The sequence below is a fragment of the Solenopsis invicta genome, chromosome 11 (genome assembly GCF_016802725.1).
Source record: "Solenopsis invicta isolate M01_SB chromosome 11, UNIL_Sinv_3.0, whole genome shotgun sequence".
NCBI lineage: Eukaryota > Metazoa > Arthropoda > Insecta > Hymenoptera > Formicidae > Solenopsis > Solenopsis invicta.
Window position 1 is genome coordinate 12460487 of NC_052674.1, and position 17480 is coordinate 12477966.

Genomic DNA, 17480 nt, shown 5'->3' on the forward strand with positions numbered 1-17480 from the left:
TTTATATGAATTTCTCTTCATAAAGTGATTTCAAAAATTAATTTTTAATCCAGAACCACCTCCAACATAATATCAAAATTTTTCAGAGATATTTCAGAAGTATTTCAATTAAAAAGTGAAACATTTTATAAAAGTTGAAAAATGTCTGCAACATTTCTGAAACAACTCTGGAATAGCAAAATATCTGCGATTCTTGCATTTGAAACCTTGTAAAAAATCTTATTGAAAAATTATTTTAAAAAATCTACAATCTTTCTAAAATACTACCAAAAGGTTATAAAAAGACTGCAATACCTTTTAAAATATTACTAACAGTAATTCTTTGACTATATGAATTTAAATATTTTTAAATTTCTTTAACATTATTTTTTTATATATTTAAAAAACTTTGGAAATGATATTTAAATTTAATATTTACATTTAAATTTATTATATTCAGAAAATTGAAAATAGTAAAAAGTTTACAATAAAAATTACATGTAAAATATAATTAACGTTTTATTGTATGTTTTTATTTAGTATTTGTTATTTAACTAATATATTAAATATAAATATGATTCCTGAAATATAATGTTTATAAAATAAAGGATGTGTATTATATGTATGTGTAAATAAAATATCATCTTATATATATATATAAAAGATAATGATATTTTATTTATATAACATTTTTATTACTACATAAAATAAAAATTTGAAATTTATATTTGAATAACATTATCAATTTTTTCTTTAAAAAACTCACTTTTTTATTGTAAATAAAAAAATTAAAACTACCGCAAATGCTATTTGTTATTTAACGTACTAGTATAAATTATATTATTTAATTCTTAATATAGTTATTGCCGTTTAATTGTACGTAATTATATCAATCTGTTGTCTTTGATATTATTACAAACCATACTTAAGTAAAACAATAAAAAACAATAATGTTAAAATGATATAATGAATCGTAATTGAAAGTGTCTTAATAATTATTTTAAAATCATTTTGATGTCATTTTAATGCCACGATAACTTTTTGTTCTGCTTGGATATGTTTTTAAATTTACTGTACCTGATAGATTTTAAAAGTCTTTTATCATATTTCATATCACACAATTTTAGGAACATCTCTGTTGCAGCATTACATGACATTTTGCAGAATCTTTTTAGAATTATTGCGTATGAAATGTGAAAGATTGAATCCTTTCTAAAAACTTTCCACAACAATCAGTACTGTATAAACATTTTTACATCGCAGCAGCGAGAAATCGAGGCTCAGTGCAATAGTTTGCGTTATTGATCGAAGATTCTATTTTTTTTTCATTTCTTCTTTTACTTTTTAAAAAAATTATTGAATATAAATATATATACCTAACAATTTCAAATCAATTATTAAACAGGACATCGTTTATGCCGTAAGAAAACTAGATGACTATTCTTAAACTATTCTATGGAGTTTAAGAAATATTTTGTATGATACACACTAGAAGTGTAAAGAAACTAAACGCTGCAATTTCGGAATAAGTGAAAATTTTATTTTATATATCCCAAACAGCACGCTTTATCCAAAATATGTCCCAAGGATATCCTTATGACGTCCTTTGAATGTCCCATAGACGTCTGTAGAAGATCTACGCTACCTAATATGGGTATCTTTCTCAAGTAAATCACGATTTCTAGAAAATTATACTGAAGTCTATAATATTAAAGTATATTAATTAACAATCATTGGTAAATGGAAGGGTTTAAAGTTTAGTTTAGATTCTCCTCAATCAATATGATCAATGCTTCAAAGGATTCGTCATTGTTCTCCAAAAAATACAGCATCGGGTCTATCATGGATGAATCTCTTACACGAATGACTTTTTGAATGAGTAATGACGTTTCTGTAAAAATATTTACGAGCGGTTGAATCGTAACGAAGCTTCATAGTGATGATAACGTGTCACGTTGAGCGATAATAAAAGTGACATCGATGAGTTATAATCGTCAAAGGTGTGCAATGATGATCAATGATAACGACATTGACAGCTGGAAGACAGAATCTGATTCTAGTGGATTTGCTCGAAAAGGATTTGGTCTCATCGATCATCACTTCGATTCCGGTGAAGATATGACTCTGACGCGAGTAAAAAACTCAAATTCCGGTCCCGAGATTCGTTACATTAACCCCGCCATTTATACGGAATCCGTCAGTGAAGAAGGGCCGGAGAGTAATCACGAGCAGGAAGGTCGCTGTCAAATCTAAATTGGAGGATCAAGAGAACGCGATTCTTTAAAAAGAGCCTTTTCGAATTTCGATTTAAAAAGAATGAAATAAGTTTCAATCGATTCGGATAGGCAATATTAGAAAGAGATACACGGTTTATTGAAGTATCTAAAAATTTATGTAGATTCAGATCCAAACGTGATTTTTTATTGCACCATCAAAATAATTATGTACACAAAAACGTTAATGCATCAAATTAAAATATATTCTGTTTGACAATCATTGTTTTATATACAATGTATTTTAAAAAATCTCTGGATTGATCAAACATCTCGAGCATTATTGAGAAAAATATTTTAGGCAAAAGTTGTATGATCTGAAAAAGGACAAATAATGATAAAATCAATATTCGAAAACAATTTGTATTTTTTTTGAGATCGTAAAAAAACTCATCGTCATTTTGAAAATGAAATTACATAATTTTTACATAATTCATATAATTACATGATTGCTCTAATTATTCTGTATATAAAAGCATCAAGATAAATTTATCGAAGAATTAATAATTTACGAGATTTTTTATATTATATTCTTGTATATTTCGATATAAAAAGAGTACAAAACTTTTCATAAAATATTAATTTCTAGATAATTGTATCTCAAAACCTTTATTTACAATTAATAAAACGAGATGTATTAATTTCTTATATAATATGTTGAAAAAATGTACTGTATAAACAAAAATATATAATATATAATTTCTTGCTTATATATATTTTAATTTTTTTTTATGAAATTAAAAATCTTAAATTTCAGCTAAATATAATAATATCTAATAATTTGAATATAATTTGAATACAATATAATTTTATATGTTAATAATATAGTTTTAAAAAGTTCTTAATTCTTGATGTGAAAATATTATTTTCTATATGATGTTTATTCTCTTATTTAACTCACAGAAATTATTATTGAATAACGAGAATATATATTTCTTGATAAAATTATACAAAATTTCCTCATGTAAACAATTTATGTCTGTTTAACGTTACATAATCTTATCTTCATATTTAATATTACAGAAATAAAGATATTTTTGAAACAAAATTCTTCTTCTTTTGTGTCCAGAATGTTACAACTTTTTGCAGCATTATTATCGTGCTTAAACATTGTATATAATTATTTTGATGACTGCATAAAATTATTTGCAAATTTGTATCTACCTAAATTTTTATATACAAAAATTTACATACAAAACCGTTCTTTCTGTAAAGAGAACAATAATTTTAAAATCTGAATTAGCTTATAGTGATTATAATCCATGATAGGTTAACATTTGTCAAATTTTCTGACAAAATTTTGATAACTAAAAATTATAATTTGCATGTGTAATTACTACAAAGTAAATGTACAAATATTGAACTTTTACAAAATATTGATAACTGTTTGTGCAATCAATTTTGAAATATTTTGTCAAAACTATAAATGATACGACGAATCATTTTAATAACATATTTGCAAAATTTTTAGAAAAAAAATTGTTCAATAATTGAAAAAAATAAAATATTTTAGCTCTATTATGTGTAAAACATTTAGAAATATAATTAATCCATATACTTCCATGTTTACAAAAATGCATAATTTTTAATATAAAAATATTATACATGAAATATTACAAAGTCAGTATGACAATATTTTATTAAATAAAAAATCAAACAATTTTTGACATTATTAAATAAAGAATCAAACAATTGTAAATATTTATACTTCAAACTTAAATTTATCTCTTTTGACCAATGTTATTTCAAATTTTATTCTAACTATTACATTACATATACAAACTATTACATTAAGACATATCGTCTTATTGTTAACGTAATTAATTTTCATCAATTAATTCATGATATCATTATGCAATATTTGCACAATGTGTTGATCGGAGAAATAATACAACATTTTAATAGGATGATCCTCTTCCGACTTTGAAAGTTGATCGCTACTCTATGTGAATTCCTGTCATAATACTTTATAATTTATTTTTTCGTAGGATATCGTAATGGAGATGCGAATTGCTGCACCTCCAATGCTTCGACAATTAATCTACCTATCGTCACAAAGGATGCAACGAACGTCGATCACGTGAATGAACACCCGGGACAGAGCACCTACAGATGTTACTCGTCATCTTTTCCGGACGTGATGTTGTCCCTCGAACCGTCCACGGTTCGGTCCGCAATCTCATCCGGGAGCACTACTCGGGAGCGACGATGCAAAATTGATAGCGACTTCATTGAACAGAATGAGCCGAATGCTGATCAGAATGAGACAATAAAACAGGACAAGTACATTTGCTTCTCGTTTCAGCACATTTACGAAAAGAACGGTTTTATTGTTAAAATGTCTAATTTAGCGCTAGATACAGATTTGAACATACCTTTCTTGGACCATCAAAATAATTATGTTAGACGCTCAAAAGCTAATTCTCAGCGAACAAGTTACACAGAAAAAAAATTAATATCAAATCAACAATTATTGTTTCATATATAAGCAAGAATATAAATCCCCAGTTGGCACACAGATTAAAAAAAAATTAAAAAAGAATTCAGACTTATGTCATCAATATAGTGTTCATTTTGAAATATAGAAAGAATTCTTTTTTAGAAAAGAGTTCTTTTTGCATTTGAAAATGAATTTTGAATGATGACATAAGTCTGAATTCTTTTTGAATTCTCTGTGCCGATTGGATCTTCTTCGAAAAATTTATAAATTTTAAACAGACACGATTTGCTTACATGAAAAGAAAAATTTTTTTGATCTAAGCAAATTATGTCTGTTTGAGATTATAAATTCTTCCAAGAAGATTTTAGATGCTTGCTTATATATGAAACAAAGATTGTTGATTTAATACTGAATTGTTTTCTGTGTAGGTAACGTCAAATGACGTCTTAATAATGTACATCTTAATGACGTCTTTATTGTCAATAAGATTTGACATATTTGTCATTGAAACATCATTTGACGTCATCTTGTTTGCTGAGAATTAGCTTCTGAGCGTCCAACATAATTATTTCGATGGTCCAAGAAAATTATTTTCAAATCTGTATCTAGCTAACTCTTTTTAAACCTCGGGAGACCGTTTTTTCTGTAAATTTCTATACGATTTTTATTAAGCTGTCGCTGTTGCAGGTGCGTCCTTAACGGTCGCCAGGTGATACGAATTTCCACGACATCGCTCTCGGTCGAATCGAGCACAGGCGATCATCAGATATCGAATGGGTCCTCTGACCTCGGCAGAAGGATCGCTTATTCGGAATGGATGCGCAAGAAACACGAAGCCGCGCAGCGGGCGAAAGAGAAAGAGGAACGCGCCGCCAGGAAGCGTCAAGAGGAAGAAGAGAGGGAAGCGCAAGAAAAGGAAGAGAAGGCACGGCTGGAAAAGGAGAACTTCCTCAAGTGGATCGAGAGCAAGAGGCAGCAAGAGGTCAACAGAAAAGCGATGCTTGAGAACGAGTTGGAATTGCAGAGGCGTCTGAAGGAAATCGAAGATAATCTCGCTGGCGCGAAGACCACGTATCTTCGTCGGTGGTTCCACAGAAAGAAGGAGGAGCAGAAGGGTGGGACAATTTTGTATTTCCGGCGCGACTTGTCGAGCTCCGTGCGTTCGCGGAACGATGCAATGTTAAGGGGGACACGAGGTCTACCTTGGCAAATTTTTTGCGGAAAGCGAAAAGAGATAGAGAAGTAGCAGTATTTATTTCATTGTAGAGATAGAGTTTACTTTTCTGTGATTGACATTTAAATTTTATTTAAAAAATTATATAAAATAAATGACTATTTAATGCTATTTAAAAGCACGTTTTTAAACGCGTTATTCTACATTTTGAATGTGGCTTGATCGATCTACTTGCAATTTTACACATTTTTTTCTAAATTAAAAACTAGTGCTTGTAAGATTTTTTTTTTTACGATGCTTAGATCTTTGTTACATCCACAAAACAAAATTTATAATGAAAAACCGCTATGTTGACTTTGACCAGCTACCATTTTGTTCAAACGTAAATATTTCGAAAAACCAACTACACGTTATCAAGCACTAAATTTATATTCAATTTCATAAAACTCGCGCCATTTTACTTTCTAACGAGTTCTGGGAACAACAATGGTCATCGTAAATGGCGTTTTTAAAAAATAATTTAGAAAAACTTGAATAGCGATGCTATTTCTGTATAAGCGCTATAATTATATTCCTCGAATATTATACGAATATTATTAAAATAATGTTAAAATAATATTTCAAGAATATTGTTTCTAGAATATAACATTTTTTAATATTATAGAAATATTGTCTTAATGTTACATGTCCGCTTTATATGATGTTCGTAGTGTATTAATTCAATATCCGTGTTATTATGAAAATGTTCTACGAATGTTATTTTTATTCAAATAATTTACATTAACGTGAATTATTATGGATAAAATATTTATAAACTTTATTACATTAAAAGTTGTAATTATTAGATTTAAACATTGTAATAATTCCGATAATTTAAAATATTAAATTAATATTATTCTTATATAATATCCATACAATATTATCAGGAGATATAACTACTTTTTATTAATATTAAATAATATTTCAGGAACATTACATATTTAATATTAAATAATATTATAGCGCTTATAGGGTTTATATTATGTTTTAACAAAATTTAAATATCAAATGAAGAAAAGTATGATATTTACAATGGAACATAAGTACTACTTTATTATCTTTTTCTATTTTATTCACAAAAAATTTTTAAAGTTATATTTCATCTATATATAAAAGCTACATACAGGGTGTCTTTAAAGTCTGACCTAATATCTCGGAAACGACTTTAGATATGGAAAAATGTTTCAGAGAAAAGTTGTAGGATATTAGGGGGACATATGATATAAACATAATCTTGAGTGACCTTTTCAATAGGTTAAAAAAAAATCACCGATGTTTTTCTAAACAAAATATGAGAGTTTTATCGGTCACATTGACATAGCCTTGAAAAGATCACTCAAGATCAAGTCCATATTTATATCATATATCCTCCTTACTATCCTAACAAACAAAAATGAATTGAAATGGATAGAAATTAATTCAATTTGACATTTTCGATTTCGCGCTTCAGATTTTTCGAGTACATTGAATCTAAAAATAATATAAATTCAATATGATGAATAACTCATTTCAATTCATTTGAATTAAAGATAATATAATAGAAGTGTGAAACCATCCGAATTCAAAATAATGATTAGCTTATTTCTTATTTAAATTCAAAAATAATAAAATGGAGACATGAATTTATCCGAATTTAAACTGACGAATTAGCGCATTTCGCATTTCAATCAATTTGAGTCCATTTGAATTTAAAAATACACGAACGCGAAAAAGACTCTAGAACGCGAAGATGAATTAAAATAAATTACAATTTTCAATTCATTTGAATTTATTTTTATTTACTGGGATACTACAACTTTTGTCTGAAACATTTTTTCCATATCTAAATCATTTCTGAGATATACGGCCTGGGTCAGACTTTAGAGACATCCTGTATAAATGAGATCTAACTATGTAAATTTTTTTATAAATTATATGTTTATGTATAAACCTGCTTAAGAATTTATATTTCCTGTTTTGCAGCCCGGCGTAAAGAGCAGGAAACGAGGCAGAGAAAGATAGACGAGGAGCGTGAGAAAAGGCTAGAGCAGAGTTCAAAGGCGTACGAGAAGTGGCGAGAGAACTCTAAGAACAAACCCAAGCCCGCTACTCAGGGACTGCTTCGTATGTAAAATACAATACCATTCAAATAATAATTGATGCAAATGCAAGTAAAGAGATAATATCGTTTATTTGACAGAACATAAAGAAGTTTTCTAAAACAGGTTTTAAAATTGCATTTTAAAAATATTTTTATAATTTTAATGATTCAAAGTTTTAATAATTTAAAATATTTAAATTTATTTTTTTGGAATACTGTACTGTGTCGTATCGCTTTTTAAATGAATTTTAGGAATTTTCAGGGGAAAATAAATAAATATTAAAAAAAAATTTTTTTTTGCTTTTTGTTTATTACACTTTATAGATAAACATTATTTTTTTAATAAAAAGGTATATAATAATTAAAATTATAGAGTAATAATAAAGTTATAGATTAATAATAAAAGTTATAGAGTAATGATATGTTCAATTCATTTCTGCATTGTCTGCATGGTTCGTCGTTGTTCATGATTAAGATTTCGAATCTGTCAATAGATTAAAGTTAAAAAAATCAAATATCATTTTAATACAAGTATACTTATAGCATAGGAAATATATAGTTTCATTTGGAAAGTCTCGAGGATGTTTTGATATTTGGTACAGTTATATAGTTTTGTGCCCTTATAACAAATTTACATTTTGTCATCAAAAAATCAATGTGCTATATTAGAAAAATCGAGATAAATATTAAATAAAATATATAAAATAAAAGTCTTTTTACTTATATCTCATTTTAGGTGTATCTATCGACAAAAGTGCTTCTATAATAAATTGTAGAGGAGAACATTTCGTACAAAGTGTATTCAATGAACTTTTTTGTTAAATAAATAGTTTGCCCATATCAGTCTATCAGAGTTACGTAAATGTTTCAATAATACTATAAACATCTTCCACGTTACTATTACACGTTGGATTAATGCCATTCTCTACTAACAGGCCTCCTGCGCCTCAATCATTACTCATTACTATTTCATGTAAATGTACAAAAGGATGTCGCAGAGTATGCAGATGTAAAAAGGTCGGTTTAAAGTGCTTTAATGTATGCATTAATTGTATTGATTCAAGTGAAAATATGCAAGTGGCAACTTTTGAGAGCGACAATAAAGACTTTGATGACATAATGCTAAATGAGGACGAAAATGATAACATGAAGACATGATTATCTGCAAAATCGGCAAATCCGATCCATCACATATGTAAAAACGACAAAAAAAAATGAAACAAATTCGTTGCTGTGGATTAGGCCTACTAGGGGTACTACGTAAGAAAAACGCGTCTCATATTTAGCATTATTAAAAAATTTACATTATTTTGATACGGATAAGATATTAATTTGACAAAAAAGTTTATTGGACATAATCTGTAGGAAATTTTCTTTTCTATAATTTATATATATATATATATATATATATATATATATAATATAACAATATTTTTATCCATAAATACATCTAGAACGAGATACGTGCAAAAAACTGATTTTTTTTCCAATTTATCCTACATGATCGCACCGGCGCGTCAATTTTTTGGTAATAAAATTCGTTATAAAGACACATTTATTATAATAAAAATATCAAACTATATAATTATGTCAAATATCAAAATTCCCTCGAAACTTTCCAAGTAGACTCTTTTTAGTTCCTTTGCCCTGTGCTATTACGGCTATCATCGGTATTACAATTGTTAATTTTGTTGAATAAATAAATAAATGGTACACTTGTTCAAAAAATAAGTTTGATTTTTTATCCTATTTTTGAGTCTTGAAAAAGTATAAAAAATGAAGTTATCAACATAAATGTAGTACGAATGATTTAATTTATTTATTTTATAAAATGTTCATATAACTATGTTTTGTGAGTGTGTAAAACATTTGTTAGTGTGTAAGATCTACGAAGGATCATTAATTTGTGATTTTTTCTAATTAAAAATGAATAAAATTATAATTTTTTATAATGTCTTTTATGACATTAATTATTGATATTTCACGATTATTCTGCTATCTCACAAATATCTTTTTTCCTCTTCAATAAATTGTAAATTACATTTGTTCTATATATCCGATGAACTTCTTTTATAAAATGATTGGTAGAACTCTATGGTCAACAAACTAGTATTGATAAGAATTATTTTGCGTGAATTTACTGAATTATTAAAAAAAAAAACAAAATATTCTACCATCCCTTTCCTTCCTCTATTAGAATAGAAAATATATAATCTCATATAAAGTATATATTTTACAATAATTTTGTCTTTATGTAATTTTATTGTATATGTATGTACAATGAGGTGCATTAATGAGGTCCTTTTTCGGTGTAGCTAGTGCAAAAATCACAGCAATCTTAGCCAATCGGACGAACTCACTAAGCCAATGACAATACATGATTGGTTAAACTGCTGGAGTTCCTCCACCGAAAAAAGATCTCATTAATGAATCTCATTGTACGTATGCATATGCTTGTCCTAATATACATATATATTTGAACATGAAATATGAAATATTCCAAAAGTATTTACTTTCCAATTTTTCTTTTTTCTAATGAATAAAATTATTTTAAATAAAATTAAAAAATTAATATAAAATCATAATTTTAAACATAGTATTAAAAAAAATAGCCTTCAACTTTTTCATTTATTCAAAATTAGAATAAAATACCACACGAAGTGTGATACTCTCAAAATTGTCAAATAATTAGAACTATAAGTGCTAATAAAAGTAAATCGTGTTTGTTGGAGCGTAATATAATTACAACAAAATTTTCTTCCCCACAACAGAGTACGTTTCAATTAAATTTCGAGTCATCCTCATTCAACTATAAAATTTTCTTAGTAAACGACATTACATAGTGAATGCGCTTATACAGGACGCGCTCCCCGGTTGGGCAATACCCCAGTTTCCAGAAACAAGGATAACATTTCTTCTGGTTGACAACTCCAGTCAATGAACAATTTTCCTTATGAAAGGATTATTTACGTTCACCTAAAGGGGCACGCAACGATGTCATTACCAGTCATATTCAACGAAACTTATTTTTAAGAAACTTTAATATGAAAATGTATTAATCGTAAGCTCTTTATAGTGACTTTTCAGCTCACAATCAGTGAAAGGTGGAACGAACTGTAATGGGTGATTTCTTAACCGCACACGCGAGGAACGTTTCGCATAAGCGCATTCACTATGTAACGCCGTTTACTAAGAAATTTTTGTAGTTGAGGATGACTCGAAACTAATAATAAGTCGAAACATATTATGTTGTGAGGAAGAAAATAAATTTGTTGTAATTATATTACGTTCCAACAATTTCGGTTTACTCTTTTTAGCCCTCATAGTTCTAATTTTTCATTTATTATTTTTTGTCTTTAGTTTAATTGCAAAAAAGGTAAAATAAATAATTTAAATTTTGATAATCTGTAATGATCACAATATTATTAAAATTAAATTAAGAAAGTTTAATAACTTTGTGCTCTTATTTTTAAATTAAATAAATAAAGTTTTACAAAAAGTTTTAGTCTCTTAAATTGCACCATGTCTTAATTTCCTAAATCGCACCTTTAAGCATTGCTTTGATCGTGGTTACTATATAAAATCAATTAAAATAATCATATAGAGCATATATTGTAACAATATTGTCATAATGTAACAATATTGCAATATTATTGAAATTGTCGAAATGATGATATTAACGGAAATTATAATATTATTAGTTTACGGTATTTATTTCCAATATTAATAAAATTATGCTTATCAAACGCGTTTTTGCTCGAGAAGAAAGAATCTAACAGAAAAAGTATTGCTTTGCTCTTAGAAAAGTTACATTAACCTGTGCTGCGATTTAAGAGACCGGTTGCCTAAATCGCGCTATTTAAAGGCTTAAAATTGTCATTTAAAAAACTATGACAATACATAAAAATCTGAAAAAAAACAAATATGAAAGAAGAAATGTTGTACTTTATTATGATGTAAGAAAATTAAAAATATTTCTCACAATTTCTTAGTTATAAGCCTTTATGTCAAAAGTGATGTGATTTCGGCAACTTTACCTTACTATCATACGTTTATAAATTCGAAGTCACTTGCGATTTTCTCGCATCCTGCAAAAAGTATCTCAATGAAAAAAAAATCGGTTAGAGAAATTTGCAACAATGCTTTTAATGAGAAAAGTTTAAAAAAATCTATTTCTCAGTTTCTCTCGTCTCTCGAACGACTCGAACAAAAACGATATTTTGTTCTAAAATTATATAAAATTGAAAATTAGTATTTTTAAAATGTAAATTGAAAGAATGGTCGTACAAGTAAAAAACAGATATTAGTGCTCAATGATAATTTTTTACGTGATTTTACAAACATTAATAAGTTCCCTTAACTGCAGCATGTTTGTCGGAATTTAAAACGTAGCAGTAGTACCAGAAATGTCACGAAATTCAATTGCCAGTCAGTTTAATAATTTTGATGCCTACATATATTTCTACAATCCGAACTATCCTAAAAACTGTAAAGAATTTGTTGCGGAAAATATTAAGATTTAAACCTAGATCTTCCTACATTTCGTGCGGGCGTCCTAGCCAGTTCGACCACCGAGGTATTTTTTGCAACAAATTTTTAGAATAATTGGGATCGTAGAGATGCTCATAGATGCTAAACTAATAATTTCTTAATGAGGCGATGTAATTACAGAACGAGGCTTTTTGGTAAATGCTGAATATTTCTTCCACCGCGTGGAGATAATAACTTTATGTGACACGATTAAGTGGAAGGAAGAAATATTGTTATCCTGAAGCTTCCTAATGCATTTAATGCAGTGATTTTGATCGGACTGAGCTCTTTTATAGCAGCACTCCATGACGCAGTACGATTGGCTCGGACAATAATCGTGATTGATATCGGGAGAGAACCTACGAGCTTCCTTAAAATTGGCACGCGTTTTTCGGAGGTTGATGCTCATCGATTAAGAAGAATGCGGGTAAGTAATTCGATTATCTACATTTTCCTTCGTTTATTTGACAATTAACATTCAGTTCTTCTCTTCTACTTCCTTTCTTTCTACTGGTTTTACAATTGTAATCTTATGATTAAATTTTTCTATCTTTCTGATTACAATCTTCATGGGGCGAGTAGGAACGCGACATGGCGGCCAGTTAACTGGCGGTTTCAGGCATTGCGGGCGTACCTGTACCGGCAAACTCGGAACTAGCGGACGCGAACGCAGCGGTTTGTCCGCTAAGGGAGGAAGATTCATCCCTGTTACCGGCCTGATTGGTGGGCGCGGAAACAGCTCTCGGCACAGAGGGCAGATTTGGATTTCTTAGCTGGCCGATTCGTCCGTGTAGTCAGCGACTGCGGAGGCGGTGGCGCACTCGAATCCTGAACGCCTCTATCGTAATATGCCCGTTGCTGCGGCTATCCTATAATTATAATCAGATACTGGAGCAGAAGGGAAAGGAAGAGACTCTTGCCTATTTCGTTACAAAAAAAAGGGATAGCTTCACTAGAAGTGTTATGCGTAAATTCTCCCGAACGAGCGCGCTGCCACTGATCGTGAGCTGCCTTCACACTCAAATCACATGTAAGAACGTAACACTAATATAATTATGCACTTGCGAACTTAATCGTAAGAGAGAATACTAAGTAATAAAAAAAGAAAAAAAGAAGAAAGGGAAAGAAAGCAAAACAAATATTACTAATTATTAGAAGAAGAGGAATTTGCTTTGGAGAATAATGCGCTGTGGATCTCGTTCACACGTAAGTCGAGCGGTCGTCGCCGTTGCCGCGACAATTCTCGGTAACGCTCGCTCTGTATTACACACAATAGCAATCCTTGATCCTCGACTCAATCGATAAATGACAATCCGGAAAGTTCACGAAGAATTCTAAGCAGGAAACACTCGATTGTTAGAATCGAAATTTTTCTAAGTACTAATACGAAAATTATTTATAGCAAATTTGGTTGGACGCACTAGTGAACACTGATGCACGTTGAAACCGCTGTACACAAATCGACGTAAAGATATGTATTTAATATGAATATATAAACAGATTAAATTGTGAAATCCTCAGTCCATATTTTATTATGCCATTTGGCAAAATGTACATTTTATCAATCAAGATATTTGTATATTTTTTAAACGAGATTAGAACAGGTAACGGCGGTTTTAATGTATACCAGTGCGCACTAGTGCAATCCAATTGAATTCGCTATTAGAGATTTCACAAGTATCGTGGCAGAAATTTTCTAAATCCGGAAAATTAACACAAAATTTAACACTTACTGAAGTGACACCGAGTAGTCGAGAAACGACAATTCGGCTACTGCTCCGAAATCTCTGTATTTATATGTTTACCTTCGTGACATCTAGCGTTGTTATATTGTATTGATCTAATGTCTTGTATCACGCGCAAATATCGTCGGATTCACGTGTACAACTCATTGTTCTGAGACAAGTAATCATTTAGTATATTACTTATCTTGCTAATAAATATAATTATAACTCATTAACTAATAAAATTGATATATGAACGATTCACTTGCATCCTTTCTATAGAAGTTAAGCGTTTATTTCACGTGATTATTGCAGTAGGCGCTAAGTTAAACAGGAATAGATTTTGTACATTCTTTCGTGTATCCGAATAGTGCGAGAGTTTGCACTGGAATATTCTCGATATTCGGATCCACGCGTGAACTTCATTCAACAACGCAATTAATGAGCGCGACACGTCCGCATTATGGAGCCGCGACTTTTATTTGCTCGAGTATAAGAAGCGCGCGTCCGCGCTGGGCACAAGCGGAAGTCGGCGCGTTGGTTGCCGCAGAACGTCTTTTTCTTACGTCGTTAACGATATATAATTTTTAAACTATTTTCTCTTAGAGATTTTTAAATGCAAAATATTTTTTGTAACACTTAAGATATATTTTAATGTTGGAGATTTTAGAAAAAAATTTTGTGACTATTGAGTTTCATTTTATTACCAAAGACTTGTATAAGTTTTAAGCAAATAAAATTTTTTTTTAATGTTTAGATATTTACCTTTTTTAATAATATATTTTTTATTTTATACTTTTGTGTACATTTCTGTTACATTCAATATTTAAATAACGTTTTATTGTAATCCTTTGATAAATATACAGGGTGATTATTAATGAATGTTCCCACTTTTTATCATCGGAGCATGATTTCCCGGATACGTATTTTTAACATATTATTATATTAGAAATTACAAATGCGTGCTCCAATAGTAAAAAATGGGAACATTCATTAATAATCACTCTGTATTGTCCAGACTAACTTTATAACTAATAACTCAATATTAATTCCTTAGTGTATAGTTTCGGATAATAGAGGAAGGAAGGAGGTGGTGGAATACCATTTTATTTATTTATTTTTTTTAATAACTCAGTAAATATTAATGCAGTACAATTCTTAACATTACCAGTTTGTTAGTCACAGAATTTTATCAATCACCCTGTAGGTAGAATTTCATCGGGTATATAGAACGAACATAACTTACAATTTACTAAAGAGAGAAATTGGGTGCATTTATAAGACAGCAGGAAGATCACGGAGTAACAACAATGTCATAAAAGACACTTTTAATTCTAAAAAGTCACAAATTAATGATACTTCATATATCTTACATACACTGAGAAATAAAATTGTAGTAGTGGCGATTCTAAGGAGACAACCATATAAATGTTAAAGAAATTATAATATACAGTTAAATGAATTATATTATAGTTATTGCAAATAAGTTAATGGTTAAGAGAACTAATAAAAAAAAATAGTTGTAATATACTATGTAATATAGTAATTCATTTAACTATATATTATAATTCTATTAACAAAATTTGTATGATTGTTCCCTTATAGCTGCCACCACTACAATTTTTTCTCAGTGTACTAATAAGTGCCATAAAACAAGGTTTTATGAACATTTTATAAAACATAATTTATTAAAAACATTTTTTTAATAATTTTTTTGGATTAAAAAATAATTTTTAATCCAAACTTGAAACTTTTTAAAATAATTTTGTTGCTGCTAATAATAAGCATTAAGCAATGTCTACTATATGAGGTTGTAAAGTACAAGAGCGGTCTTACGCTCGTAATGCAAATGACTCACGACTATATATTTCACCCTCTCACTACATGATATGTAACTTTAGTATATAACTTTATATACCAAATTCATACACATATTACGATACAAGTGAAATTGAATTATATAATTTGGAAGTCACATTCAAGGTAGACTAAAATTAAAAAATTAATGTTTAAAATACTTCTCAATCAAAATTACATAGAGACTACACCTATAAAAATCACTGTTATCTGTAAAACTGAAATTTAGCTTTACAGATAAAAACGCAGTGAGCACTAATGGCCAGTAACAATACTATAATATAATGTTTAAATAAACTGAAGTAATTTTAACGGTTACTCTTAGAATAACTTTTTGAATTTAATGCGAATTTTAAGATTTTGCAGATAGCGATTTTTAGAAATGTATACTCTCCATGTAATTTTTGAGAAAAACAGGTTAGATATTAATTTTTTAACTTTAGTTTAGCTTGAAGATCTTGAATGTAGCTTTCAAATAATGTAATTGAATTTAATGTACCCCGTAATGTGTCTTACCTGGAATTTTAATTAAAATCCTTTAAAAATCTTAGAATTCTCAGAGAATTGATTTACAAAATTTGAACAGCCACCCTGATATCACATCATACCAGTGACAAGGTTGCAACAATGTTCGTTATTTAAATTATTATTATAAACAATTTTTATTCAATTTCTTCATACTTAATACTTATCAAGTTATAAAGAAAATGTTTTTAAATAACAAATTATCGTTTTTATTGTTTAAATTTTGTTCATTATTAATTATTTTGACAATGCTAAAAATTCTTTTGCTAAAAGATATATATATATATGGATGAAAAGTCAATATGACTCTTTCATTTTTGCAAGCTGAACATCCTTGAAATAAATTGGCGCGTTATCTTTTAGCTCATCAGAAAGCGAAGCCAGCATACGTAAATCCTATCCCTTGGCAATCGATCGTCGAGATCGACCCTGATGAAGTACAAGAGAATGCGTTCGACGAGAAAAAGGAGAATGTAAATCAGTTGAAAATAAGCGGGAGAAAACCGATTGCGGCGCAACAATGACGAATTGCAACCGAGAAAATCCATTAAAATATCTGAAATTTGTATACAAGAATTTGTAGCGTAACAACAAATTAAAACATCTTTTCAAGAATTTCTTACTGTTTGCAATTAATCACAAGTCACATTTGGAGTTTCAGTTGCTAAAATATTTAATTACGAAGACGCAAAGTAAGCAAATTACGTCTTAATTCGTATAATTCTAGCGGAGGAGAATTTTGGAATTTATATTTCTATCGGCAGATTTCACAATTTCATTTTCTCTGCTAGCAAGTATATCTTTACTCGAGACTTTGGACGTAAATCAAAATTGATCATAAATCAAGTAACATTTATAT

At 29.0% G+C, this 17480-nt stretch overlaps 1 protein-coding gene across 1 annotated transcript; it reads left to right on the forward strand.

Moving 5' to 3' along the window:
- Nucleotides 1-679: 679 nt before the first annotated feature.
- LOC105204518 (coiled-coil domain-containing protein 34) lies at nt 680-17236 on the forward strand. The gene is made up of 5 exons (XM_039455221.1): nt 680-2215; nt 4223-4535; nt 5380-5807; nt 7868-8008; nt 16985-17236. Exons 1-5 carry the CDS (start codon nt 1960-1962, stop codon nt 17143-17145), a joined length of 1299 nt encoding a protein of 432 aa, XP_039311155.1. The 5' UTR covers nt 680-1959; the 3' UTR covers nt 17146-17236.
- The last annotated feature ends 244 nt before the right edge of the window (nt 17237-17480 follow it).